Below are 25,875 nucleotides of genomic sequence, written 5' to 3'. Positions count from 1 at the left end.
CCCTGGGTCCTGACTGCTGTATGGGGTTTTGGATCTGGGTCCTGGTTGCTGTATGGGGTTTCGCACCCAGGTCTTGGCTGCTATCTGTGGTTCTGGACCCGGGACCTGGTGGGGATGTGGGGTTCTGGATCCAGGTCCTGGCTGCTGTATGAGATCCTGTACCTGGGTCCTGACTGCTGAGTAGAGTTCTGTACCTGGGTCCTGGTTGGGGTGTGGAGTGTTGGGCCTGGGTCCTGACTGCTGTATGGAGCTTTGTACTGGGTCCTGGTTGGGGTGTGGGGATCTGGATCCGGGTCCTGATTGCTGTGTGTGGTTCTGGATCTGGATCCTGACTGCTGTATTTGGATCTTGGTTGCTGTGTGGAATGTTGGACCTGGGTCCTGGTTGGGTTATGGGGTCTTGTATCCAGGTCCTGACTGTTATATGTGGTCTTGGACCTGGGTCCTGACTGCTGTACGAGGTTCTGGATCTGGGTCCTGGTTGGGGTGTGGGGTGGTGGACCCGGGTCCTGACTGCTGTATGGGGTTCCATACCCAGGTTCTGACTGCTGTATGTGGTTCTGGACCCGGGTCCTGGTTGGGTTGTAGGGTTTTGGGTCCAGCTCCTGACTGCTATATGAGATCCTGTACCTGGGTCCTGACTGCTGAATGGGGTTCTGTACTCTGGTCCTGGTTGGGGTGTGGGGATCTGGATCCGGGTCCTGACTGCTGTATTTGGAGCCTGGTTGCTGTGTGGAATGTTGGACCTGGGTCCTGGTTGGGTTATGGGGTCCTGTACCCAGGTCCTGACTGTTGTATGTGGTCCTGGACCTGGGTCCTGACTGCTGTATGGGGTTTTGGATCTGGGTCCTGGTTGCTGTATGGGGTTCCGCACCCAGGTCTTGGCTGCTATCTGTGGTTCTGGACCCGGGACCTGGTGGGGATGTGGGGTTCTGGATCCAGGTCCTGGCTGCTGTATGTGGTCCTTTACATGGGTCCTGGCTAATGTATTGGGTTCTGTACCTGGGTCCTGTTTGGGGTGTGGGGTTCTGGACTCGGGTCCTGACTGCTGTATGTGGTCCTTTACATGGGTCCTGGCTAATGTATTGGGTTCTGTACCTGGGTCCTGGTTGGGGTGTGGGTTTCTGTACCCAGGTCCTGGCTGCTGTATGTGGTTCTGGACCCGGGTCCTGGTTGGGTTATGGGGTCCTGTACCCAGGTCCTGACTGCTATATGATATCCTGTGCCTGGGTCCTGACTGCTAAATGGGGTTCTGTACTCTGGTCCTGGTTGGGGTGTAGGGATCTGGATCTGGGTCCTGACAGCTGTATGTGACTCTGGATCTGGATCCTGACTGCTGTATTTGGATCCTGGTTGCTGTGTGGAATGTTGGACCTGGGTCCTGGTTGGGTTATGGGGTCCTGCACCCAGGTCCTGACTGTTATATGTGGTCCTGGTCCTGGGTCCTGACTGCTGTATGAGGTTCTGGATCTGGGTCCTTGTTGGGGTGTGGGGTTCTATACCCAGGTCCTGATTGCTATATGCAGTCCTATACCGGGGTCCTGACTGCTGTATGGGGTTCTGTACTCTGGTCCTGGTTGGGCTGTAGAGTGTTGGACCTGGGTCCTGGCTGCTATATGTGGTTCTGGACCGGGGTCCTGGGTGAGGTGTGGAGTTCTGTACCCGAGTCCTGACTGCTATATGAGATCCTGTACCCAGGTCCTGGCTGCTGTATGGGGTTCCATACCCAGGTCCCAACTGCTATATGTGGTCCTGGACCTGGGTCCTGGTTGGGGTGTGGGGTTCTGGATCCGGGTCCTGACTGCTGTATGTAGTTCTGTACCTGGGTCCTGAGTGCTGTATTTGGATCCTGGTTGCTGTGTGGAATGTTGGACCTGGGTCCTGGTTGGGTTATGGGGTCCTGTACCCAGGTCCTGACTGTTACATGTGGTCTTGGACCTGGGTCCTGACTGCTGCATGAGGTTCTGGATCTGGGTCCTGGTTGGGGTGTGGGTTTCTGTACCCAGGTCCTGGCTGCTATATGTGGTTCTGGACCCGGGTCCTGGTTGGGTTATGGGGTCCTGTACCCAGGTCTTGACTGCTATATGCAGTCCTGGACCTGGGTTCTGACTGCCGTATGGGGTTTTGTATCTGGGCCCTGATTAGGCTGTGGGGTTCTGGACCCGGGTCCTGGTTGGGTTGTGGGATTCTGGATCCAGGTCCTGACTGCTATATGAGATCCTGTACCTGGGTCCTGACTGCTGAATAGAGTTCTGTACCTGGGTCCTGGTTGAGGTGTGGGGTGTTGGACCCGTGTCCTATTTGCTGTGTGGGGTTCTGTTCCCAGGTGCTGATTGCTGCGTGGGATTCTGCAGCTGGGTCCAGATTTCTGCATCTGATATTGAATCCACCGAGGGATTTCCCTGTTCCTACATGGGGTTTTTGTAGCTGCTGTGTCACTTCTGCGTGGGATTTTGCACCCGACTCCCAATTTCTGCATGGGATTTTGCACCCATGTCCTGATTTCCGCATGGAATTTTCTACAAGTTGCCCTATGTCTGCATGGGACTTTGCAACCACTTCTGTAGTTTTCCATGGGATTTTGCAGTCACCACCTCACTTTTGAACGGGATACTGAAGCCACTGATGGGCTGCCTTATTCCTGCACGGGGTTTTGCAACCGCTGTTCTAATTCCCTGAGGGATTTTGCACGCCCCCCCTTATTTCTCTAAAGAATTTTGCAGCTGCATCCCGATTTCTGCACAGGGTTTTGCAGCCACTCTCTCCTTTCTGCGCAGGGGCTGCAGAATGCAGAGGTTGAGTGCAGAGGGGGCCTCGCTCCCTGCAGCTGGTTGGGATGTGGATGGTACAGAAGCACTTTGTGCTACCTGATGCTCAAGGGCTCCGGAGCAAAGCCCGCTATAACAAGAGGCGACGCGCACGGATTGGGAAACGGGAAAGCACCAGGAAAAGGGGCTGGGTTTGCTTACCAGCGAGCATCTTGTGCACTGGGGGGGTGATGTCAGCCTCGGCCAGCTGCTCGTAGCTGGTGGGGTGGTAGAGGCGGACCAGGGCACTGCCCTGCAGCGACAGCCAGACGCCGGGCGCCGCGCTCACCATGCAGCTCACGCTGCGCCCGCTGTCCTGCCCCACCTGGAGGGTGTGCTGCGGGGACAGAGCCACGCCGGCGTCACCCACAGCCACCAGGGGACGTCTGTGTGGTCCCCACCCTGTGGCCGTCACGCCTGCCGTGGTACCTCTTGTTCCAGAGTGGCCGTGTTGAGGACGATGACCCGGTTCTGGCAACCGCACCACAGCTTCCCTGCCACCGCCACCATCTTTGTGATGGGGCTGCCCGGGGAGCCCAGGGAGAGGGATTTGGAGTTCTGAGGGTCCCAGAAGCGACCTGTAAGGACGGGGGGAGATACAAGGGTTGTGACAGCAGCAGAACCTTCAGCTTGGGGGGAAGAGTTTGCTGGAAACGTTATATCCAGAGTGATGGATCCTCCTTCGTGGAATCGTAGAATTGCTGAGGTTGGAAAAGACCTTAAAGATCATCGAGTCCAACCACAACCCAACCATCCTGCCCTAAATCACGTCCCTGAGCACCACATCCAAAGGGTTTTTAAACACATCCGGGGATGGTGACTCAACCACCGCCCTGGGGAGCCCATTGCAGTGCTTAACAACCCTTTCTGTAAAGAAGTTTGTCCTGATATGCAACCTAAGCCTCCCCTGGCACATCTTGAAGTCATTTCCCCTTGTCCCATCACCTATCCTCTGCAGGGGACATCACAGAATCACAGGGGTTGGAAGGGATCATCAAGTCCAACCCCCGTGCTAAAGCAGGTTCCCTAGAGTTGGTTGCCAAGTGGGGCAAGCGTGGGGTTCTCAGTTGATGTCCTTTGGAAGCAGGGACCACATGCTCCAAATTTGAGGTTGCCCGTTCAGCATCTCTCAAAGACGGCCCTTCTTGCCCAGAGAGCCCAGGGATAAGATCTTGGATTTGTAGGGGTCCCAGAAGGGACCTGGAAGGATGATGTGGAGATGGAGCGGTCACTACAGCAGCAAAACCCCAAGCTAGGGGGAAGGGGGTGTCTGGAAACATCATTATCCAGACGCTGATGGATCTCCTTCTATAGGGGATGTAAGCTTGGGGACATTGGGAGTGGTGACATGAGCTGATATCCCTGGGGACACCGGTGAGCAGAGACCACCATGCTCTGTATTTGGGGCTGCTCATTCAGCATCCCTTGAGAATGGCCCTCCCCAGTCTGCTGCTCTCCCTGTGGGTGCCGGCACCCAAAGCACCCCTCCCTCAGAGACCAAACCATTGCTGCTTTGGGGTCCATCCAGCAGCCTCACCTGGCTCCCGCTGGTACACGATGAGCTCTCCATTGGCCAACGACACGAACACTTGGTTATCGAGGTACCTGTGGGGGGAGGAAAGCTTTGAGAAGCACTGCTGGGCAGCCTGAAACCACCCCATGAAAAACCAAACAAGCCCAAAGCCCCCTTACAAGATGCACATGACGGAAGCAGCGTGCTGCATCTTCATGCTGTTCTTCCTGTTGCGGATGTTATCCGACGACTGGTAGACGTGGATGCTGCGGAGGTGGGAGAGAGAAAAAGCACGGGGCTGAGGCTCTTGAAGGGCTGAGCTGCATCCGTGTGGGTCCTCACTCACCAGCCGTCCTCGGTGCCCAGCCACATGGAGCTCTGGTAGGCTTCAGGGTCAAGGCTCAGCAGGTCCTCGAGGCTGCCGCGGGTGAAGGAGCCGCGGCTGGAGCGCCGTAGGGCTCGTCCATCTGTTGGGCTCTCACCACGCCGGCTCTGACCGAAGGCAGTGGCCAAAGGAAGGAAACCAGGCTCCTGTTCCTCCTCTGAGCTCGTCGTCTCTGCTGCTGCCTCTTTGCAGCTTGGGATTTCCTCATCTGTAGGGGAGAGAGAGGAGGAGGGGATGGGTCGTAGATATACAGAATCATTGGGGTTGGAGAAGAGCTCTGAGATCATCTCCAGTCCAACTGTCAACCCAACCTTGCCACGATCACAGAATCACAGAATCACCACGATTGGAAAAGACCTCCAAGATCATCCATCCATCCATCCTGGACTTCCAGTCTGACCATCCACCTACCACCAATATTTCCCCATTAAACCACGTCCCTCAGTACAACATCTAAACGTTTCTTGAACTCCATGATGTCTCCATCCTGGGAGGCATTCAAGCTCAGGCTGGAGCAGGCTCTGAACAACCTGTTCAAGTGGTAGATCAGAGAATCACAGAATCGTTCGGGTTGGAAAAGACTGCCTGTGCAAGTGAGGGGGATGAGAGCATGTGATGCTGCACAAAGCCCTCGTGGTACCCAGGGAGGACGGATGGATGCTGACCCCTAAACATGCCAGAATTTGCCCCACACACAGAACCACTTGCCACCCCAGCCCCAGCATTATGGAGCCTGGACTAGGACCCTGCCTCCATCTCTTTACCCAGGGTAAAGAGCTTAGAAGACAAATGGGATTTGCAATGACAACCTTCATCCAATGCAGACCTCGCACACTTCTGTACTGTCCCTGGGGGTGTTGAAGGCCAGGTAGGATGGGGCCATGGGCAACCTGAGCTGGTGCCTGGTTTAGTGGCATGGGAGCTGGAAGTCGATCTTTGCGATCCCTTCCAACGGAAGCCATGCTATGATCGTGTGGTTCTACAACAGAAAGCAAGCTTCCACTCAAATCCTGTCATCACGAGACCCAAATGAGGATCTCCCTGAGTCTTTTCCCTGTGTTTCTTCAACAGACAAACGGAAGCTCCTTTTCTATCAATTTGCAGTTGAACCCAAGGCAGAGTGGGGAACAATCACATCGATGACGGAGCTGCCCGCTGATTTGGGACAAAAAAATGGATGACTCACTGCCGAAGCTGGAGGAGATGGTGGAGTGGCTGGCCTGGCTCTGCAGCGTGCCCGAGGGGCTGGGCGAGGACTCATCATCTGTGTCATCACTGTCAAAGGGCACCAGCTCCCGGTGCGTGCTGTCGACGGGCTCAGAGAGCTCCAGTGATGAGCCCGAGATGGAGATGTGCAGGCATTGCTGTGGCCCTGAATCCTCTGATTGTGTCGGTGCCGGCTCCGAGGACGGGCTCACCATTGGCTCCGTGCGCTCCCTGCCATGGGGACAGCCACAGCTCCAGCAATGCAACAGCTGGCGCCATCCATGGGGTGAGGGTCTCCTTACCTATAGGGTCGCTTGAGGCCGGGCACGGAGGCGATGCAGAGGATCCTGGCTGAGCAGACAGCGATGCACGCCTCGACGATGGGCTCCTTGCGGATGCTGAGCAGGCAGACCTGCCCCACGTAGCCGTCGCTGTTGCACACCCACACCTCGTGGGCATTCTCTGGGCTGCTGTGGCTGGGAGAAGCACAAGAAAACTGGAAAGGGGCAAAAAACAAGGAGAGGTCACTTGGGAAGGTGCCGGCACGGTGGCATCCCGCTGGTGGACAGGAATACCCAAATGCACCCTCCCGAGAACGTGGGAGCAGCAGATGGACCCACCTGCATCCCGCTTCGTGTTTTCATGATGGGAATGGCTTTGAGGAATTCGGGGTCCAGGCAGTTTTTGCTGGAAGCTGGGGAAATAAGAGAAGAGCTGAAAATTGGGACGGAAAGGAGGCAGTTTGGGCGAAATGGGGTGTGAGATGCTGAGCCCTTTTCTGTCTCCCACCCCAGGTCCCAGCATTACCCAGCTTCTTCTTGGCATCCTCGAGGGCTTGCTCGAAGCCGAGCCGCGCGTCGGGGTTGGGGAACTCGAAGATGAAGGACTCGGTGCCATCGGCCTTGGCGGCGCTGAGCTCCACTTTGTTGGGGGGGAAGGCCATGCTGAAGGACAAGGACTGCTTCTCTGCCAGTTCCCGGTGGATGGCAGCCATCAGGTCCTTGATGACATCATCCAGGCTCTGGGGAGGGTGACAGCATCAGGGTCCATGGGGTACACAAGCCCCACGTCCATCCCGCGTTACATCCCTTGGAGTAACGTCCCAACCCTCCTGTGGCTTCAGGGCTGGTGGCATCTGAGTCCTTTGAGGGCCACCAACCCTCCCGCAGGCTCTGTGTTTCAGTGAGTACATCCCAGCTGGTCTCATGGTGGAGGTCACCCACAGGGGGCCACCGTCCCCATACCTGGTGGGGGAAGCTGAGGGTCTCTGACAGCTTGCTGACTTGGCCCAACGTGCTGAGATCTTCGTCCAGGCGGCAGATGCTCTTCTGGATGCTCTCACGGTTGGTGGCTTGTGAGGCACCTGCATGGGGACATGCGTGTGACATTAACCCCTTCCTCCCCACAGCTGCCCAGGGGAGGCTTCTCCCCTAATGCTTTTAGCCAGGGCGGTGTCAGCCCCAGCAAATGGGATGCTTTGAGCCCATCGCTGTTTGCTAGGGGTTGAGTAATGGGTTTCAGGACATGGAATTGGCATCAGGCAGTGACAGACCTTTGATGATGTCCACATCCTCCAGTGGCAGCTTCCAGAGCAGCTTGTACTTGCTGGCCGTATCGATCACGCTGGCTGCTGTGTACCTGCAGGACAAGGGGTTGGTTGAGCCACGCTTCCCCCTAAAGCCATCCCAGCCCATGGGGATGCCCCAAGGAGGTGGGATAACCCCAGAGAGATGCAATAGGAAAAGGAGCTGGCTGTCCCCATGCTCGGTGGCACTCACAGGCTCATGGAGCTGCGTCGAAGGGAGCCCGACTTGCGCTTCAGTGTGGTGCACACCAGCAGGTCCGTGAAGAGGAAGAGAGAACGGTCTTTCTTCCCACCCACTGCCTTCTGCAGAGATGCAAGAGACACAAAGGAGTGCAAATGCACCCACCTGCCTCAGCTTCTCCATGTGCCACCCCTACAGTGGTCCTGGAGGAGCCTACAAGAATGCCAGGACCTCTGTGATTCCCATCTTCAGTCTCTCTGTCCAACCCTCACCCTGGGCTACTGCCCTTCTTATCTTTCCCCACGCACTTGGGGACTTTTATATTGTCCCCATCCATCTGTCTGTCCGTCCGTCCGTCCATCCATCTACCATCCATCTACCCACTCATGCTTCAATCCGTGCACACCTCCATGCATACCTCCATGCATGTGACCATAATTAATCACCCATTATCCATTCATTCCTCCATTGTCTACACATGTGTCCATTCATGTACGTGTCCATCCATCCGAGCATGCTTCCATCCATGCATTCATCCATCAGGTCATCCATCCGTTATCCACCTGTGCGTGCTTCTACCCCGTGAACACCTCCATACATTCATCCATGCATGTATCCATCATGTCATCCATTACCCATCCATCATTCATCCATCCATGTTTCTGTCTGCCCATCCGTCCATCCGTGATCCCTGTTGGACGTGACCCACCATCCCAACCACCGACTGCCCCGCTTGGTGCACGGTGTCACAATGCTGCCAAAGTGAATGTGACATGGGAACAAGGCACAGAGGGCCATCTCTTACCACTTCTACCACCATCTCCTGTCGAAGGAACCTGCGGAGTGGGGCCTGGAGCTGTGGGGACAAGGAGGTTTATGAGTGGCTTTGTTCCTACTCCTGGACCCCACCAGCTCTGACTTGTCACCTTGTCCCCTTCCCGAACCTCCCAGCAACCCATGGAGGCAAGAATGGGGAAGGCAGGACCCAAATGAGGAAACAGGTGGCCCAACATAGGTCAACCCCCCAAAATGGCTGAGTTTTGAGTGAAAGACCTGCTCCATGTGTTTGGTGCTGGGTGCAGCTTGGATATGGGTGCTGCTCCCTTGGGTGGTTCAGCCAGGCTGAATGTCCCCTCTTGTCCCTGTGCCCTGCAGCCAGTGTCCACGTCACCTACCCCCACCCAGGACCCCATGCCAAGACCCCCATCCATACATCCTCCATCCCTTCAATGTGGGACTCGATCTCCTGCACGATGCGTGCGTTCCTCTCCACCTCCTCAGCACTCTTCATCCCCTTGTTGATCCTCTCGGCCACCTGCTTGATGTTGCGTTGGGCGTCGATGAGGAAGGGGTGGTCGGGGTGGTCCTCAGGTGTGTGTTTCAGCAGGTCCTGCCAAGGGGACACCACGGTGTCACTCCTTCCCAGGGTGGCAAGGACCTCATCCCAGTGCCACTCCTCCTACCTTCACCAGCAGCTCGTACCGCGGGATCCTCTGGACAGGTTTGATCATCAGGTCAGACAGAGCTTGCTTCTCCTTGTTCTCTCGCATGCTTTGCTGCAGAACATTGGTGGGGGACAAGTTAGGTAATGGGGACACGCCATGGCACCATCCCAGGACATGGAGTGACACTGCTTTGGGATCCAGGTGACACCTTTTGACAACATCCAGGACGTGATGCCCTGTTCATCCCTGGAGGTGTTCAAGGCCAGGTTGGATGGGGCCCTGGGCAGCCTGGGCTGCTATGAAATGTAGGGGTTGGTGGCCCTGCCTGCAGCTGGGGTAGTTGGGGGGGCTTCATGATCCTTGAGGTCCCATCCAACCCAGGCCATTCTGTGATGCTGTGATTCTATGACCTTACGTAAGGCTTTCCCCAATAAAAAAAAAAGATGGAAAAATCCCACTTTGACTGTAGATAACCAATTTACTCCCACTAACTCCCTCTGCTCCACCAGTGGCTCCCAGTAAGACGGTGACCAGCCCATGGCGGCACCCAGGACCCACCTCCAGGAACTTCATGAACGCCGGCCGTGCCTCCTTAGCGATCCTGACAGCATCCTTGGCATTGAGGAAGTTATCGATGTAGGCAGAATAGATGTTCACCAACACATCCTTGGAGAACTGGGGGAAACAGGAGGAAGTTTTTAGGAGGAGTTTAAGTTTTGGAGGCAGAGGGTGGTGAGGCAGTGGCACAGGTTGCCCAAGGAGGCTGTGGATGCCCCATCCCTGCAGGCATTCAAGGCCAGGCTGGATGTGGCTCTGGGCAGCCTGGGCTGCTGGTTGGCGACCTGCACACAGCAGGGCTTGGAGCTGGATGAGCGCTGTGCTCCTTTGCAACCCAGGCCGTTTTATCATTCTGTGATTCTATGAAATAGGAAAAATGGGATCAGCACGGGGTCGGGGCACGGCTGGAGGTTGGAGAAGCTGTCCCAAGGGTTAAAACGGTGTCCATCTGGATCTGCCCAAGCTCAGCTCCCCGCCTCGATTTTTCAGCCCTGACATTTCTGCTCCCGATGCAGAAACTCCGAGCTGCAGAGCCAGCCGGCCGCCGCACCACCCCGCCGTTAAGCTAAGCAGACCAAGGGCCTGGAGATCGTCTCTCTCCATCTCCGACGTGGTTCGCCCATCCTTTCATCATCCCCCTGCTTCCTGCTCCCTGCTCGGGGCCGTGTCCGAAAAAACAAGCGCGATAAAGCGAGGCTTTTAGGGCTGAACCCAAAATGGGGAACAGGGTCGGGTCCTACCGACTGCACCAGGAGGTCGCCCACTTTCTGCTTCTCGTGCCAGTTCTGCACGCAGTCGTGGATCTGCTCCAGGAACTGCTCGTGGTGCTCCAGCAGCTCGGGGATTTGGTCGAAGATCTCATCCACCAAGGATGGGTCGCACAGCAGTGAGTTTTCGGGTTGTTTCAGCGGCTTCATGTAGCCCTATAGGGAAGCGTCGTGTTGGGGCACCAAGAGATTATCTCCTTCTTTTTTTTTTTTCTCTTTTCTTTTTTTTTCCCCACGTCTCCAAAATGACTTTTCAACCCATTTCATCCCAGCAGGGGGTTTCCCCCAGTGAACCCAGCCAAAGGCACGGAATGCTGGAGGAGGCGTCGACCCTACGCGGCTTTGGGCACTCAGGGGCAGATCAGAGGGTCTAGCTGTGCCAATTTTGGCACTCCAATCCCACAGGGACCAGTCCTACCCAGTGCATCCCACAGCAGTTTGGGGAGCAGAGTAGGTTTGCTGTCATGAATCTTAGTCCCCTCTGAGTCACCCAACTGGGAAATCGTGGCAGCACAACTGTGGGATCCCAAACTATCGGTTCTGGGTGGACTTTAGGATTCTTGGGGCCAGGAGGAAGGTCTTCTCAAGCTTTCTCAAGCCTTGCATCCTCCTTATCCCCAGGTATGGGGTGCTGGTGTATTTTGGGAGGACCATGGAGCTGAGAAAGGTAGGACAGGATGCACTTCAAGCTGCTTTGGTTGTCTCCACCTGAGCTGGTGATGGAGGTGCCTCCCACTAAGGATGGGGTTCCCCATGTTGATGATGGGGCAGAAGAGCGTGCAGATGGTTCCCAGCTCAGCAAACAGCAGAGCTGCCCCTGCACCACCTGGGCTGGCTGGAAGCTGCTGCTCCAGCTGGTCCCCATGACTGGGAGCCACAATCCCACAGCCACCAGTGCACCTTTTCCTAGCTGGGGCATTTGGAGCCCCGTGGTCCCACTAGAAGACCAGGTCCCCTGGATGTGTCTCAAGGATGACAGCTCAGCCATCAACACCATGACCAGCAGGGACACCATCCAACCCAGAACCATGCAGAGCTTCTCCCAAAATCAGGCCTAGGGCCAGTCTCCTTTTGCCCCTCCAAGGCAACATCTGCACTAGGAGCTGCCTCAAAAGGTCCTTTCCTCCTTCAGCAGAGCACACCTGGATCTGCTGTGGGATCTGCTGGATCAGCCTCGCTGGGGGCGGATCAGGAAAGTCAAAATAGGTGTCAGATGACAGCTGCCCAAATGCTCATCCCAGCAGATGTCAGACAGGCACTGCTTTCTGGCAAGCAGATCAGACCTTTGGGCATTTCCACCTGCAGCAACGGGGTCTGACATCCCATAGCTATGCCAGATTGGCTTAGCCTTCAAGGGGCCCATTGCCATCGTCTTTCTGAAACACCTTCACAGCCATCTGAGATGTGAGCGAGGCTGCTCTGGGAGGAAGGGATAAGGCTGGGGAAAAAGTGGAACCTCAAAATCCCCTATCCCATGGGGGGTGTTGGGGGTGTCGGAGTCCCCCAGCACGGGATGTGCACCAGCAGGGGCTCAGGAGATGCAAGGAAGAGGTTTGGGATGCGCTCCCTTCTGGGTGACAGCTGATCAGGGCCAGCTACGGGGTTGATTTGTTGCCGTCCCCAGCGCTGCCACCCATCTCCTCCCTGTTCCTGTGCTGATACGACACTGGGGTCTGACTCCACATCCCAGGCACGGCCACAAGGAAGGGAAGGGCACAAGGAAGGGGTGGCCACAAGGAAGGGATGGCCACAAGGAAGGGACAGCCGCGCTGTGACAGCTCCCCGTGTCCCCCCGCACCACCGCGTGCCCCCCCACACCGCATCCATACCCCCCTTACCTGCATCAAGGTGCGCAGGGACTCCACGTAAGACTGCTCCGTGTCCAGCAGCGTCATGATGACGTGCTTCCTCATGTCCTGCACGGGTGGAGAGAAAACCCAAATGAAATCGGTGTGACAACAGGGACACCGAGACGTCCCCTCCGGTGCCGGCACGGGGGCTGTGCGCCAGAGGAGCCCGGCGTGCTTCCAGCTCCCTCTCCGCCCCGATGGAGGAATCCAGGAGGATTAGGAAGTACATGACACCGACGCCTGGTTTCCTCCACGCCCGCGTCAGGAGCTCTCACAGCCCTACATGGGTCGGTGCTGGCGGGCTCCTTCTCCCCTCTTGGCGCGGCCCCGTGCTGTGAATTCCTGACGGCACCCGGGCACCCGCGCTGGTCCCATCCAGCTCTGATGCTGCTTGAGCCAAGGAGGGGGCTCAGAGGGTTGTGGGGGGGTTGTGGGGGTTTGGGGTTTGGGCAGATCTGGGGCTCAGAGTCCCCCCTATAAGGGGGCATGCCCCCAAGCGGAGCCTAGGCTGAAGCTCAGCCTTAGGGCACAGTGGGACAAGGGATACAAGGTGAGTGGCACCCTGAAAGTTTTGAGTGCTGAAGTGTTCTAGAGGCTCCGGATTCAAAGATGCCCCAAAGGTACTGGGTAGCTGGGATGCTCTGAGGACCCTCAGTGCAGAGACACCCCCAAAAGATTGGGGTGCAGAGGTGCTCCGAAGGCCCTACACCCCACAAGCTTTGGGTGCAGGGGTGGTCCAAGGACCACAGGTATGAGACACCCCCACAATTCTGGGTGCCAAAGTGCTCTGATGATCCCGGATGCAGAGACACCCCAAAAGTTTTGGGTTCCAAGGTGCTCCAAGGACCACTGGTGCAGAAACACCCTAAAAGATTTGAGTGCAGAAGTCCTCCAAAGACCCTACACCCCCCAAATGTTGGGAGTAGAAGCGATCCGAGGACCATGGGTATGAGACACCCCAACATTTCTGGGTGCCAAGATGCTCTGAGTACCCTGCATGCAGAGACACCCCAAAAGTTTTGTGTGCTGAGGTGCTCCAGATACTTGGGGATGGAGATGCTCCAATGGCTCTGGGCACAGTGAGACCCAAAGAGCCCTGGGACTGCAGGCACCCCAAAGCCATGCATGCAGGGACCTTCCCCACAGGTCCCCCCCTGCAGAGATGTCCCGACCAGATGTCCCTGGAGCTGCAGAACCCCAGTCTGGCTGCATACCCCCATTTCTCTTGCACCCCCATATCGTTTATGGGCTCAGCCACACCAAAATGCTGGAACACTCACCCCAAATAATGCACCTTCCCATCCACCCATCCCTGCCCACGGATGGAGCAGTGCCTCAGTTTCCTAATTGCTCTCCACGCTGAGGCTGCTTTCTCTCCACCAAAACAACTTTCCTCCTTGCACATCCTGGACCACAACTTTCAGCGTCAGGACCGACCCTACATGGAACCACACTGCTCCTGCACTGTGCCTCAGTTTCCCCAGCACGCACACAGCTCCTTGTTCCTCCTGACCCTTTGTGGACTGCTCCCATCTTGCTTCCCCTAAGATCCCCAAAGCTGACACAGCCCACCCTCACCCTGCATCAGCATGGTACTGAGATGCTCAGCACCCCACCGATCAGGGGATGTGGGGGGCATTCCCCCAGCACTGCAACCACCAGCCCCATCTGCACACCTCCGCAGTGCAAGCAAGCATCTGTGGCTGGGGTGGGGGGGGGCTGTGTGCAGATTCAGACCCCAGCACTCCCACAGCCCCCAGATGATCAGCAAAAAACGGAATGAGGATGGAGGTGTGGGATGAGGATGGAGGTATGAGATGAAGATGGAGGTACAGGATGAAGATGGAGGCACAGACGAGGGGGGGATGAGGATGGCAGCACAGATGAAAACGGAGACATGAGATCCAGATATGAGCACAGGATGAGGACAGAGGTGTGGGATGAGGATCGAGGCACAGGATGAGGATGGAAGCACAGAGTGGATGGAGGTGCTGATGAGGATGAGGATGGAGGCACAGATGAGGATGAAGGTGTGGGATGAGGACGAAGGCACGGATGAAGATGGAGGCACAGATGAGGGTGGTGGCACAGATGAGGACGAGGATGAAGGACCAGGATGAGGATGGAGGCACAGAGTGGATGGAGGTGCAGATGAGGATGAAGACGAGGATGAAGATGAAGGCACAGATGAGGGCAGAGGCACAAAATGAAGATGAGGATGGAGGCACAGCTGAGGACGGAGGTGCAGGGGAGGATGGAGGTACAAGAGGACAATGATGAGGATGAGGATAGAGGTGTGGGATGAGGATAAAGGCATAAGATGATGAGGAGGATGAGGATGGAGGTGTGGGATGAGGATGAGGATGGAGGTTTGGGATGAGGATAAGGATGGAGATTTGGGACGAGGATGAAGGCACAAGATGAGGATGAGGATGAGGATGAGGATGGAGGTTTGGGATGAGGATGGAGGTTTGGGATGAGGATGAGGATGGAGGTGTGGGATGAGGATGAGGATGGAGGTGTGGGATGAGGATAAAAGGCACAAGATGATGAGGATGAGGATGGAGGTTTGGGATGAGGATGAGGATAGAGATTTGGGATGAGGATGAGGATGGAGGTGTGGGATGAGGATAAAAGGCACAAAATGATGATGAGGATGAGGATGGAGGTGTAGGAGAAAGATGAGGATGGAGGTGTGGAATGAGGATGAAGGCGCAGATGAGGATGAAGGCACAAGATGACTATGATGAGGATGAAGGCGCAGATGAGGATGAAGGCACAAGATGACTATGATGAGGATGAAGGCGCAGATGAGGATGAAGGCACAAGATGACTATGATGAGGATGAAGGCGCAGATGAGGATGAAGGCACAAGATGACTATGATGAGGATGAAGGCGCGGATGAGGATGAGGACAGAGGCTGAGGCTGCAGCCATGGAAGCAGATGCAGCAAGGGATGAAGATGGATGCTCGGTTGCCACGGCGACGGCGCTCCAGACCCCGCTCGGCACACGTGTCCCCCCGTGACGCAGCCGTCCCCCCCTCGCCCACCCCCAGCAGTGTCCCCCCCCCCAATCCCTGCTCCCACGGCGGGGAGGGGGTCCCCTTCCTCCGCGTCACCTCGGGGGCACCGCGACCCTTCTCCGGCAGCTCCTCGGCGGCCCCCCCGAGCCCGGAGGCGGCGGTGAAGGCAGCATCGATGCCGTCCCCGATGTCTCTCATGTCCTCCAGCGCGATGGTGAACTGCGCCAACGTCCTCACCATCTGCAGCATGCGGGTCCCGGGCTCGGTCCGTCCCACGCGGCCCAACGGGAAGGAGAAAAAGCTCAACCTCTCCCCCTCGGACCCCCCCCCACCCCCCCGGTTTGGTAAAGAAAAAACCGCCGCAGAGGCGCGGAGGGAGATAGAAGAGAGGGAGCTGTTAAGAGCCAGCCGTATAAAATGATAACACCGACAGAGCCCTCCTGCAGAGCGGCCGTAAGCTGCGTGCGTCTGCGTGCGTGCGTCCGGGGATGCGCGTGGCCCCGGCCCCGGGAGGCGCCCACGGGCACCGGGTTGGAGAGAGATGGGAGCGGGGCTGAGCGCGGCGGTGCGGCCGTGCCCACGCACGCACGGCGCAGGGCTGGGTGATGCTGCAGGGAGGGGGGCTGCGGCCATCAGCTCCTGGCAGAGGGGGTTGTTTTGTGGGGGTGAAAGGGGTGGTTTGGAGCCGGCTGATGCGTTTTCGCACTTTGCTCAGCGCTGGGGGGTCACCGTGCTTCCGAATGTATTCCCTGCGTTAGGGTTCGGCGCATCCTTCTCTCAAAGAGCATCCGTGATTTCCAGGGTCTGGTTTTTAAAAGAGGGAAACTGAGGCACGGAGCAAACCTTCCCCGTCTTGTAGGAGCTGGGGAAACTGAGGCACAGAGCAGGACCCCCCCCCCAAAAAAAAAAAAATCCCACCCTTTAGCACCCGCATCCCTCCTCACTGTCCCAGCATCTTCTTGCAGCGCTTCCCTCCTGCTTCGTTAATGAAAATCTAATTAGCCGCTTGCCCGTTTCCCCAGCAACGGCATGCAGCAGGGCTGCACCCTACTGTTGCAGACAGGCAATTTCCTCTCAGCGCCGAGGAGGACGAGCAGCCCTCCCTGGGGTGCAACGCAGAGGACGGGCAGCTCAGTGCATGTAATGCGGGCTGAACGCAGACGTGCCGACAGCTTTAAACCCTCCCCATCGCTGTGATTGGGGAGGAGGGACCTGGCGTAGGCTGCATAGGGCTAATTGCATTAGGGGTAATGAGGCTCTCTGCAAAGCCCTCGTTAATTGTTCTGCAGCATCCTGCTCAGCGAGGGCTCAGCTTGGTTGCAGTCAGGGCCAATTTGGATTGAAATCATCTGGATCGCAATCCTGGACCCATTTCTGTTGGAGTCCCAGACACACTGAGATTATAATTTTGGACCCCTCTGGGCTGCAATCCCAGATCTATTCCAGTTGAAATCCTGGATCCATTTGGGTTCCAATCTCAGATCCATTTCACTTGCAATCACAGATCCACTGCGTTTGCAATCCTGGACCTCTTTGGACTGCAGTCCAACCCAACTGGGTTGCAATCTTGGCCTCTTTTCATTGCAATCCCAGACCCACCTGGGCTGCAAACCTGGGCTCATTTGAATTACAGTCTCAGACTCATTGGGTTTGCAATCCTGGACACATTTCTGTTGCATTCCTGAACTCTTTTAGACTATAATCCTGCATCTAAATGGGATACAATTTTGGACCCATTTTAGCTGCAATCCTACACCTACTGAGGACTCAGTCCTGGCCTGATGGCTGCAATCCTGGAATCAACTGGGTTGATATTTTTGGACCCAAATGAGATGCAATCTTGGATCCATTTTAATTGCAATCCTAGGCCCACTGGGCTTGCAACCCTGGGCTCCTTTGTGTTGCAAACTTGGATCAATTTCTGTTCCAATCCCAGACCTATTTGGACTGTAATCCCAGACACACTGGGGTTGCCATCTTGGACTCACTTGGCTTGTAATATTGGACGCATTTGGGTTGTAATATTGGACCCATCTAGGTTGCAATTCTGGATCTATTGGGGCTGCAATCTCAGATCCATTTTAGCTGCAATTCCAGACACAGTGGGGTGCAATCCTGAGCTCATCTGGGTTGCAAAATTGGACCCATTTGGGCAGCAATCTTGGACCCATTGGATTGCAATCCCAGACCCAGTGGGGCTGCAATGCTGAATCCATTGGGATTGGAATCTCAGACCCATTGGGGTTGCAGTGCTGAACCCATTGGGACTCCAATCCCAGACCCATTGGGCCTGAACCCATTGGGATTGCAATCCCAGACCCACTGCAGTTGCAATTCTGGACTCAATGAGATTGCAATCCCAGCTCCATCTGGGTTGCAATCCTGGACCAACCAAAGTTGCATGGGTTGCATTCTGGGATCCACCGGGGTTGCAATCCTAGATCCATTGCAAGTGCAATCTCTGCTGCAGTCCTGGACTCATCTGGGCTGCCGTGTTGGACCCATCAGGGTTGCAATCCTGGGCTCACTTCGGCTGCAACTCTGGACCCAGGTGGGCTGCAACCTCTCGCCAACTGAGGCTTCAATGTTAGACCCCTTTTGGTTTCCTTTCCAGACCCACCAGCCCCCACCATGCCCAGGGAGGAGCTTCATCCCTCTCCCCGTGCAGAAGGGCGTTCCCATACCCCTAAAGCAGTCCCCATTCCCACCCACCCCCATTCCTTTATTCAACCCCTTCCCACGGCGGCGCCGCAAGTGGATTCTCCAGCGTCTACTGTTAGGGTTGAGCTCCCACGGCAGCGCCCTGAGAGCTTGAAAAAGAGGGAGGAGGGATGGAGAAAAAGGCCGAGTGAGGCAGCAGGGCTGAACCCTACAGCACCCAAAGCTTTTCTCACTGTTGGGAGGGGAGGAAAAGCTGACGTGCCACTGCCCAGCCTGGACCCCCCTGCGCGCGGCCCGCAGCCCACAGGAAATTCCTGGGAGTGTTTGGGCCACTCGAGCAGCACAGCCTATTTTTAGGGAGGGCTAAAATATGAGCCAGCTATTTTTAGAGAGGCTCTTTGTAAACACCTTGAGACTTCCTCTCGGATGAGCTTTATTTGTAATTTCGGCACCCAATGCCATCGATCCACGGGTTCCCCATCCCCTCAACCCCAAATCACACCGGGGAAAACTGCTGGCTTCCCCCCTTGGCTTTTCCTTTTCCTCTCCTGCAATGGCAATCCCAACCCTGGCACCGCAGGAGCAGAATCCCAGAGCCCAGAAGCTCTCATAGCTGCTCTGCTCCACTGTCATGCAATGGGGCTCAAATGGGTCCACAGCTCAGAGCAGCGGGGCCCTGCGAGCATCACCCCACACCCAGCAGACACAGTGCCTTCTGGCACAGAAGAGATCCCTTTAAAGCAGCACAACCTTGGCCAGCAACAGCCACGTCCCCATTGATCTCCAAGCTTTAATTCATCCCCAGAGCACCAATTTCCAAAAACTGATATAAATGTAGAGCTGGGCACCACGGTGAAGCAATGGACGCTGTGAGCTTGGGCATCGTCGGGGTCTTTACACTGCAAAATATGCAAGAAAGTCCTCCAAAATCTATTTAGCTTTTAGGAGAGAGGGAGCTGCATAGGGTTGTATAGGGACTGGAAATGGTCCCCATTGTGTCAATCTGACTTCAGTCTCCCCCTAAGGCTGAGACTGTGCACATATCAATGCATGTCACAGCCCCGCTGCCAGCAGGAACTGGGACATGAGGGTGAGTGTCAGCAGTGCAATGATCACTGCCTTTGCACCCCGCTCTTTACCTGCTTTAGCCCTGCTTCAGGTGAAACAGGAGCATTTTGGATCATTTTCGGGGCAGGGTTTGCTGCTCAGAAGCTCGTCCTGCAGGAGGAGCAAGCCCTGCATGGAGAGTTGCGGCTTTCTTCCCACCCCCTCAACATGTGCCAAAATTGAAAGAATAAAACCAGGCACGCACACACAAGTTGCTTTCCTCGTTTACAGCTTGTCCCCAGCCACCAGCTCCTGACGTTCCGCAAATAATGTGGGAATTCTTGAAGGAAAAGCAAAACCAGAGCCAAGCTGAACCCATCTTAGTGTCTCTCCTCCTCCCGAGTCCCACTTTGCAAGGAACTGGTGGGAACTGGGATGGGAACTGGGATAGGAACTGGGAATTCCGTTCTCCCCGGGGCATATCCCACTAGAGGGAGCTGGGATACAATAAGAACCAATGCCTTTGGGGACAGTCTCCTACCCTGGGGAGGAAGTAGTGCGTGGGATGCCCAATGTGCAGATCTAGATTAACAGCTTTAATGCTTTATTTGTCCCAAAACATGGAGAAAAGGGCACAGAAAGAAGGCAGAGCCATTTCCAACTAAATAATTGGTTTTCTGGTGGCATCTCCCCGGCGCGGTAAGCTTGCTCGCGCACTGCAAGATGCCACATCCTCTGCACACAAGGAGCCCCCATTCTGGGGCAAAATGACCCCAAATCTACAAATCTACACACCAGATAACAGAGTGTTTGTTACCTTTGGGGAACTTCAACCACCACTGGGAACGTGACACAGTCATCCCTATCCCAAGCCGCACTCTGACCCCTCGCTGCTTTCCCAGCCGAGCGCTCCTTTCTCCCTGCGCTTTCTCAGGATGACTCGAGGGCCAGAGGAGGGGTTTCTGGAGGAAAGTTTGAGGTTAATGAAATGAGCCGTTTATAGGGCTGGCGGTTTGCAGTGATGTGGCTGACGTGAAACCTAAATAGCTCGGATGATGCTATTGCGTCCAATTCCGTATTTCCTCAATTGCTCGGTTTCTGGCAGGAAAAATCACTCGGAAAAATCACGTTCCCTCCTCTTTTAACCAGAAGGTTTGATTGGAGTTCGTATAGCTTTCAAGGCAAGCCCATCCACCCAGCCCAGCCCTCCGCTGGCCCTTTGCCTCGGGATGAATTTCCCACCGGCAGCGGCGGCGTGCGGCTCTTGGCTCCCCTCCCACGTTACTCGTCCCCAGTGCCCTGAAGTCTGTCTGCCTGCAAGCCATCCCAGCGTGGCTGCCTCTGGCCTGAGGATGGAGCTGGGAACAGCCATCTTTCTGCAGCGTCCATCTCCAACATCCCTGAAACTGGCCGTTTTTATCCTTGGGCACCAATCTCTACAATCCATAGTACCGGCCACCTCCTTTCCCAGGTGCCAATTGCTACCATTCCTGGTCCTGATACATCCATCCTTTGGTGCCAACCTCCACCATTCTTGGTATCGGCCATCTCCATTCCTGGGAATCTCCACTATCCATGGCACTGGCCATTTCCACGCCTGAATACCAATCTCTACCATCCCTTGTCCTGATACATCCGTCCCTGGGTGCTGATCTCCACCATTCCTGGTATTGGTCACCTCCATTCCTGTCAATCTCCAGCATCCATGGCACTGACCACCTCCACCCCTGGGTGCCATTCACCACCACCTTCCTGTACTGGCCAATTCCATCCCCGGACATCAATGTCCACCATCCCTGGCCCTGATACATCCATCCCTGGGTACCAATCTCTGCTGTGCCTGGTACAGATCACTTCCATTCCTGGGTACTGATCTCCACCACTCATGCATGGTGTGTTTTCCTGTCAAAAAACAGCAGAAGAGGGGCTGTGCCAAGGAAAGATGCTGGTGGCCATCCATCCATCCTTCCTTCCATCCATCCATCCATCCATCCAACCATCCATCCATCCATCCATCCATCCATCCATCCATCCATCCGGCTGGCCGCTTGCTGTTCTCCCACGGGTGAGGTCCATCCCAACCCCTCTCCAGAGCGTAATTTCTTTAAAGGAAAAACGAGCATAAATCAGCAGTCCTGCTTCAGCTCTGCTCCGGTTACTAATAATACCCCGGTGTTTATTCTCAGCCCTCGGGATGGAGATGTTTGCTTTTGCCTCAGCTGTGCTTTTTCCCAGGCTCCGAGGAGCGCCGCTTTGGTGCTGGGATGCTCCCATGGAGAAAGCCAATGTCCAGGAGAAGGAGGAGGGATGGAGGAGGGATGGAGGAGGGATGGAGGAGGAGGGGAGGGGTGGCTCATCTCATCTTTCCCTTCTTTGACTGCTCGGCTGCGGTGATTCATCCCAGGAGGAACACGGCCTGGCTGCAATTCTGCTTTTAAAGTGTGAGAAAAAAAGCCAGATTTTGGCATTTTTGTTTGTTTGTTTTTTGTTTTTAATTAAATTAAAAAAAAAAAAAAAAAAAGATCAGATGAAGCAATGTTTCCAGGATGTGAGGATGGGTGCCGGGCACCCCATGCCATCTCAGTGAGCAGCACTGCCAGGCACACGGCTGTGATGGGGACGGGGCAGGAGGGAGGCTCATTTCCCGGAGAGGCAAAAACTCATCAGCCAAGCATGCAGCGGGACAGCAGGGCTCTGCCCACGTGGTTTTAATTGAAATCAAGGCCACAGGTTGCACCAGGAGGGCTCTGCGAGGGGTTCCCCTCCTCCTCCAGCAGTACCACCATCACCATTTGGGCATTCCAGCACACTGTTCCATCTCCAAACCTGAGCATCCTCCCCACACCGTGCTCCCGCAAAGCCTGTCCCTATTCACACCCCCAGCACTCTTCCCTTGCTCACGCCGAGCCCCTGCAAAACTCACTGCACCCAGAATAGGTTAAGCTTGCCGTTGGGGATGTGGGCCGCCGGGCCCCAGAGCAGCTTTCACCAAATATGGAAAGTTGTTGTTTTGTTTTGGTTTGGTTTTTTTTTTTTTGCTCAAGTTTTAGTCACGCAGGCCGGAGCCTGAGAGCACTGCTTTCCACATGCTTAGGTCAGACCACAACCAGCATCCAACCCACAAACGGTGTCCAGTGAGGGCTCACCCAGCCCTGGGACCACGCAAGCATCTCCCATCCTTGCCCTGGTGTAATCCCACCAGACATCCATAGGTCCTGTCCCTGGCTCTTAGTGTTGACACACCTGGGCAGGAGGTGGTTGGGTGCCTGGTCCTATGGAGCATGGGAGAGGAGGGGGCAAGCAAAAGTGGGATATCCAGGAGGGTCTGGTGGCACCCAGGGGGCGATGGGTACCATGAGATGGTGGACACCGGCAATCCAGAGACCCCCAGGGGTTCATGGGCCCCCAGGAATCCACATGCACCTTGATGCTAATGGGCACCCAAGACCCAAAGGGATTCAAAGGCTCCATGGGAACTCCAAAATCCAGAGCAAGGAACTACAGGCACCCAAGACCTAAAAGACACCCAAGAGTTGATGACTACCCAAGAGTTGACACCTAGGAGCTCACACACACCCAGGTGGTGATGGGCATCAGGTGACAGTAACAATAGAGGACAATAGAGGCGATCTGGTGCACCCTGGAGCTGTTGGGATGGAGCTGGTGACACTGAGGAGTTGATGGGCACCCAGGAGTCACCCAAGAAGTTCATGGGTACGCACAAGCTTAGAGACACCCAAGAGCCAAGAACCATCCAGGAGCCAAAGGACACCAGGAGCTCATGGACACCCAGGAGCCACCAAGGAGTCCATGAGAACCCAGGAACTAACTGACAGACACTGAAGACCCACCCAAGAGCTCATGGACACCAAGAGCCAACAGGCAGCCAGAGTCAACAGACACCAGAAACTTATGGGCACCCAGGAGCCAGGAGGAATCCAGAAGAAAAGGGATACCAGGAATCCCTTAGGCATGCAGGAGCTAGTGGGCACCCAGGAGTCCAAGAGCACCCAGGAATCCATTAGAACCCAGGAACTGATGGACACCCAAGAGCCACCCGGGAGCTCAAGGTCACCAAGGAGCTGACACCCAAGACTTCCATGGACACCCATGAACCAAGAGACACCTGGGACACCCAGGAGGTAATGGGCACTCTGGAGCCCCAAGGAGATCATGCCATGCCCCTGTCCCAGCTTTATGCATGGCCACCCTGCCCTGACCATGCCCTTGGAAATCACCAGGAGAAGCCCAGTCCCAGCACAGCGGTGGGGCACAGCCATCCCAGCCCTACAGCAGGTCCCCTCACCCAGTATGGCCACAGACAGGGCAGCAGGGAGCAATTTGGGGGGGGGGGTCACAGAAATGCCCACGGCGCATCACGTCAAGGAGAGGCAACACCTTCCCCATAGCATCCCTGTCACACTGAGGCTAGAAAAGGGCAATTTGGCACCTACTGACCTGCGGCGGGTGCGGGCGGCAGAGGGGTGACCCCCGTCTCTGGTGACCGAAGCTCTGAGCCATCTGTATCCCATTGCAGCGGGGCTTTGGACAACCAGAAGTGAGATGGAAAAGCAATGTTGAATGTCCCCGCGCGGCACCAGCTCCTGCGGTGCGCTCCGCTACCGATAGCGACAGGATTTCTGCCGTGGGGTCAGGATAAAACCCGTAAAAAAAGAAAGGAGAAGTATGCCAAATCAGGGCAGGCCGGCGAGTCTCCTGCTACCCCAGCTAAAAAAAGCAGGAAACCGTATCCCAGGCTGGGAGATGCCAATCTTCCCATGCAAACAACTCCCTGCTTGTTTTCTTTGGAGAGTACCAGCGGGCCAGGGAACGTGCGGTCACAAATAGCAACACTGCCGCCCTGCCAGGGAAATATTAACCAGTCCTGCTCGTGCAGTGCTGATGTCCCCACGTAGGTACCACTGCCATCCTCCCATTTGGGTCCCGTGGGTCCTCCAGAAGGCACTCAGTGAGTGATGTCACCGCGCAGCATCTCAGATGTCCCTCCTCCCAGCACATCCCTGTCCCGGTGCCAAGTTCCTGTGGGGTCCGTTGATGGCCTTGATTGATTGGTTAATCACCTCTGGTTCCCCAAAAAGGAAGATGCAAAGCCCTTGTGGGGTCCATTGGTAGTCCTGTTGTCACCAGTGAGATGACTGGTGACATACACACACTCCTGGCTCTCAAAAAGGGACAAGAACCAATACACAGGGGATAAGGGACGTGTTAGGATGGAGTGGTGTCACCAGCCTGGTGCACTCACTGGCACCCCCAGCCCTCAAATTGTAGGGATTATAGGCATACTTAAGTGTGCCTATCAGTATAAGGCAGCTGGGGAGGAAACGGCTCAGGGTTAGTGATGGCCACAGCCACCACCACGGAACAACTGGCCCCAGTGGCTGCTGTGGGCAGGGACTGGGAGTCTGGGGCTGGAGCCTGAAGATGAGCAGCTCTGGACCCTCTCCTCCAGCACAGACCAACAGGAGTTTGCAAGAAGCTCGAGTTGCTGGAATATTTTTACCCAGATGCTGATTTTCGCTCTCCCTCCTATTGGCCAGCCCGCAGTTCCCAAAGACCGAAAAGCAAACACGCTATTTATAGAGAGAGTTCATTTACTGGAGCCTTTCCCTTTGAAATTCCTCACCCATCCTCGCCATGGAAACCGAGAGAGCCTGGAGAAACAGCCCCACCGGGACCAAACATCAGAGCTTTAAAAAGAGCCGCATGGGGAGAGGGGGTGGAAGCGGCCAGTGCTCCCCTCTGGACACATCCTGGCCTGGAAGAACCACGGTGAAAATCACAGCGCCCTCAGGTCAGTGTGTTTGGGATGTGCAAGGGTGGACTTGATGCCTTCAGGATCAGATGTTCTGGAAGATGGACCAGGTATGCTCTGCAAGGCAAATCCGTGGGGACAGAGGGCCTTGGAGCGGGTGCTGGAGGTGGGTGGGTGGAGATGGGTGGATGGATGTAAAAAGGGTGGATGGAAAGGGATGGATGGATAAGTGGATGGATAAAGATGGACATGGATGGATGGATGGAAGGATGGAAGGATGGAAGGATGGATGGATGGGTGGATGGATGGATGGATGGATGGATGGATGGATGGATGGATGGATGGATGGACGGGTGGATGGATGGATGGATGGACGTAAAAAAGGTGGATGGAAATGATGGAAGGATGGATGGATGGAAGGAAGGAAGGATGGATGGATGGATGGATGGATGGATGGATGGATGGATGGATGGATGTAAAAAAGGTGGATGGAAATGGATGGATGGATAAGTGGATGGATAAAGATGGACATGGATGGATGGATGGATGGATGGATGGATGGATGGATGGAAGGATGGATGGGTGGATGGATGGATGGATGGACGGGTGGATATATGTAAAAAAGGTGGATGGAAATGGATGGATAGATAAGTGGATGGATAAAGATGGACATGGATGGATGGATAGAGGTAGGTGGATAAGGACGGTGGTGGATGGACAGATGGACAGAGAAGGATGACTGCATAAGGATGGAGGCTTTAAAATTTCTGCTTTCTTACAGTACTGGCAGCCTTGGGGACACATTGTTCTCTGCAGACATTTATAAGTAGTGTTCAATTTCCAGGTCCTGCTTCCTGCTGTCTTTGAGGTCTGGAAATGCAGTGGAAATGGTGCCGCTGTAAGTGATGCATGCTGGTGAATTAATTACAAGTCCTCCACCTTTTTCAGTCAGTAGATTCCTACCAGTTTAATATGGGCTTTGGAAAATTGATGGGAAGGCCAAAATTCACCCTTGAAGGAAGAGAAACTATCTTTTACAAAAAATAAACCGTACCGTCTTATTGAATTAGGTG

The 25,875-nt window shown here is 55.4% G+C and overlaps 1 protein-coding gene across 1 annotated transcript in view; it reads right to left on the bottom strand.

Annotated features, from left to right (window-relative positions):
* Positions 1–2,862: 2,862 nt before the first annotated feature.
* ARHGEF17 (Rho guanine nucleotide exchange factor 17) overlaps positions 2,863–25,875 on the bottom strand; it is a gene marked incomplete at both ends in the record, with an annotated part of 32,074 nt that continues 9,061 nt past the window's right edge. The window contains 19 exons of the mRNA XM_079545401.1: positions 2,863–2,897; positions 2,969–3,143; positions 3,236–3,384; positions 4,344–4,411; positions 4,499–4,585; positions 4,666–4,912; positions 5,891–6,141; positions 6,213–6,406; positions 6,531–6,604; positions 6,718–6,931; positions 7,155–7,273; positions 7,463–7,548; positions 7,689–7,798; positions 8,482–8,532; positions 8,890–9,066; positions 9,140–9,232; positions 9,680–9,796; positions 10,420–10,602; positions 12,285–12,362. Of these exons, the coding sequence (XP_079401527.1) occupies positions 2,863–2,897; positions 2,969–3,143; positions 3,236–3,384; positions 4,344–4,411; positions 4,499–4,585; positions 4,666–4,912; positions 5,891–6,141; positions 6,213–6,406; positions 6,531–6,604; positions 6,718–6,931; positions 7,155–7,273; positions 7,463–7,548; positions 7,689–7,798; positions 8,482–8,532; positions 8,890–9,066; positions 9,140–9,232; positions 9,680–9,796; positions 10,420–10,602; positions 12,285–12,362 (2,508 nt within the window). The remainder of the gene's footprint in view (positions 2,898–2,968; positions 3,144–3,235; positions 3,385–4,343; positions 4,412–4,498; positions 4,586–4,665; positions 4,913–5,890; positions 6,142–6,212; positions 6,407–6,530; positions 6,605–6,717; positions 6,932–7,154; positions 7,274–7,462; positions 7,549–7,688; positions 7,799–8,481; positions 8,533–8,889; positions 9,067–9,139; positions 9,233–9,679; positions 9,797–10,419; positions 10,603–12,284; positions 12,363–25,875) is intronic.

The sequence above is a fragment of the Tetrao urogallus genome (assembly GCF_951394365.1).
Source record: "Tetrao urogallus genome assembly, chromosome: 1".
In the NCBI taxonomy this organism is placed as follows: domain Eukaryota; kingdom Metazoa; phylum Chordata; class Aves; order Galliformes; family Phasianidae; genus Tetrao; species Tetrao urogallus.
This window is presented reverse-complemented; position numbering and strand designations above follow the sequence as displayed.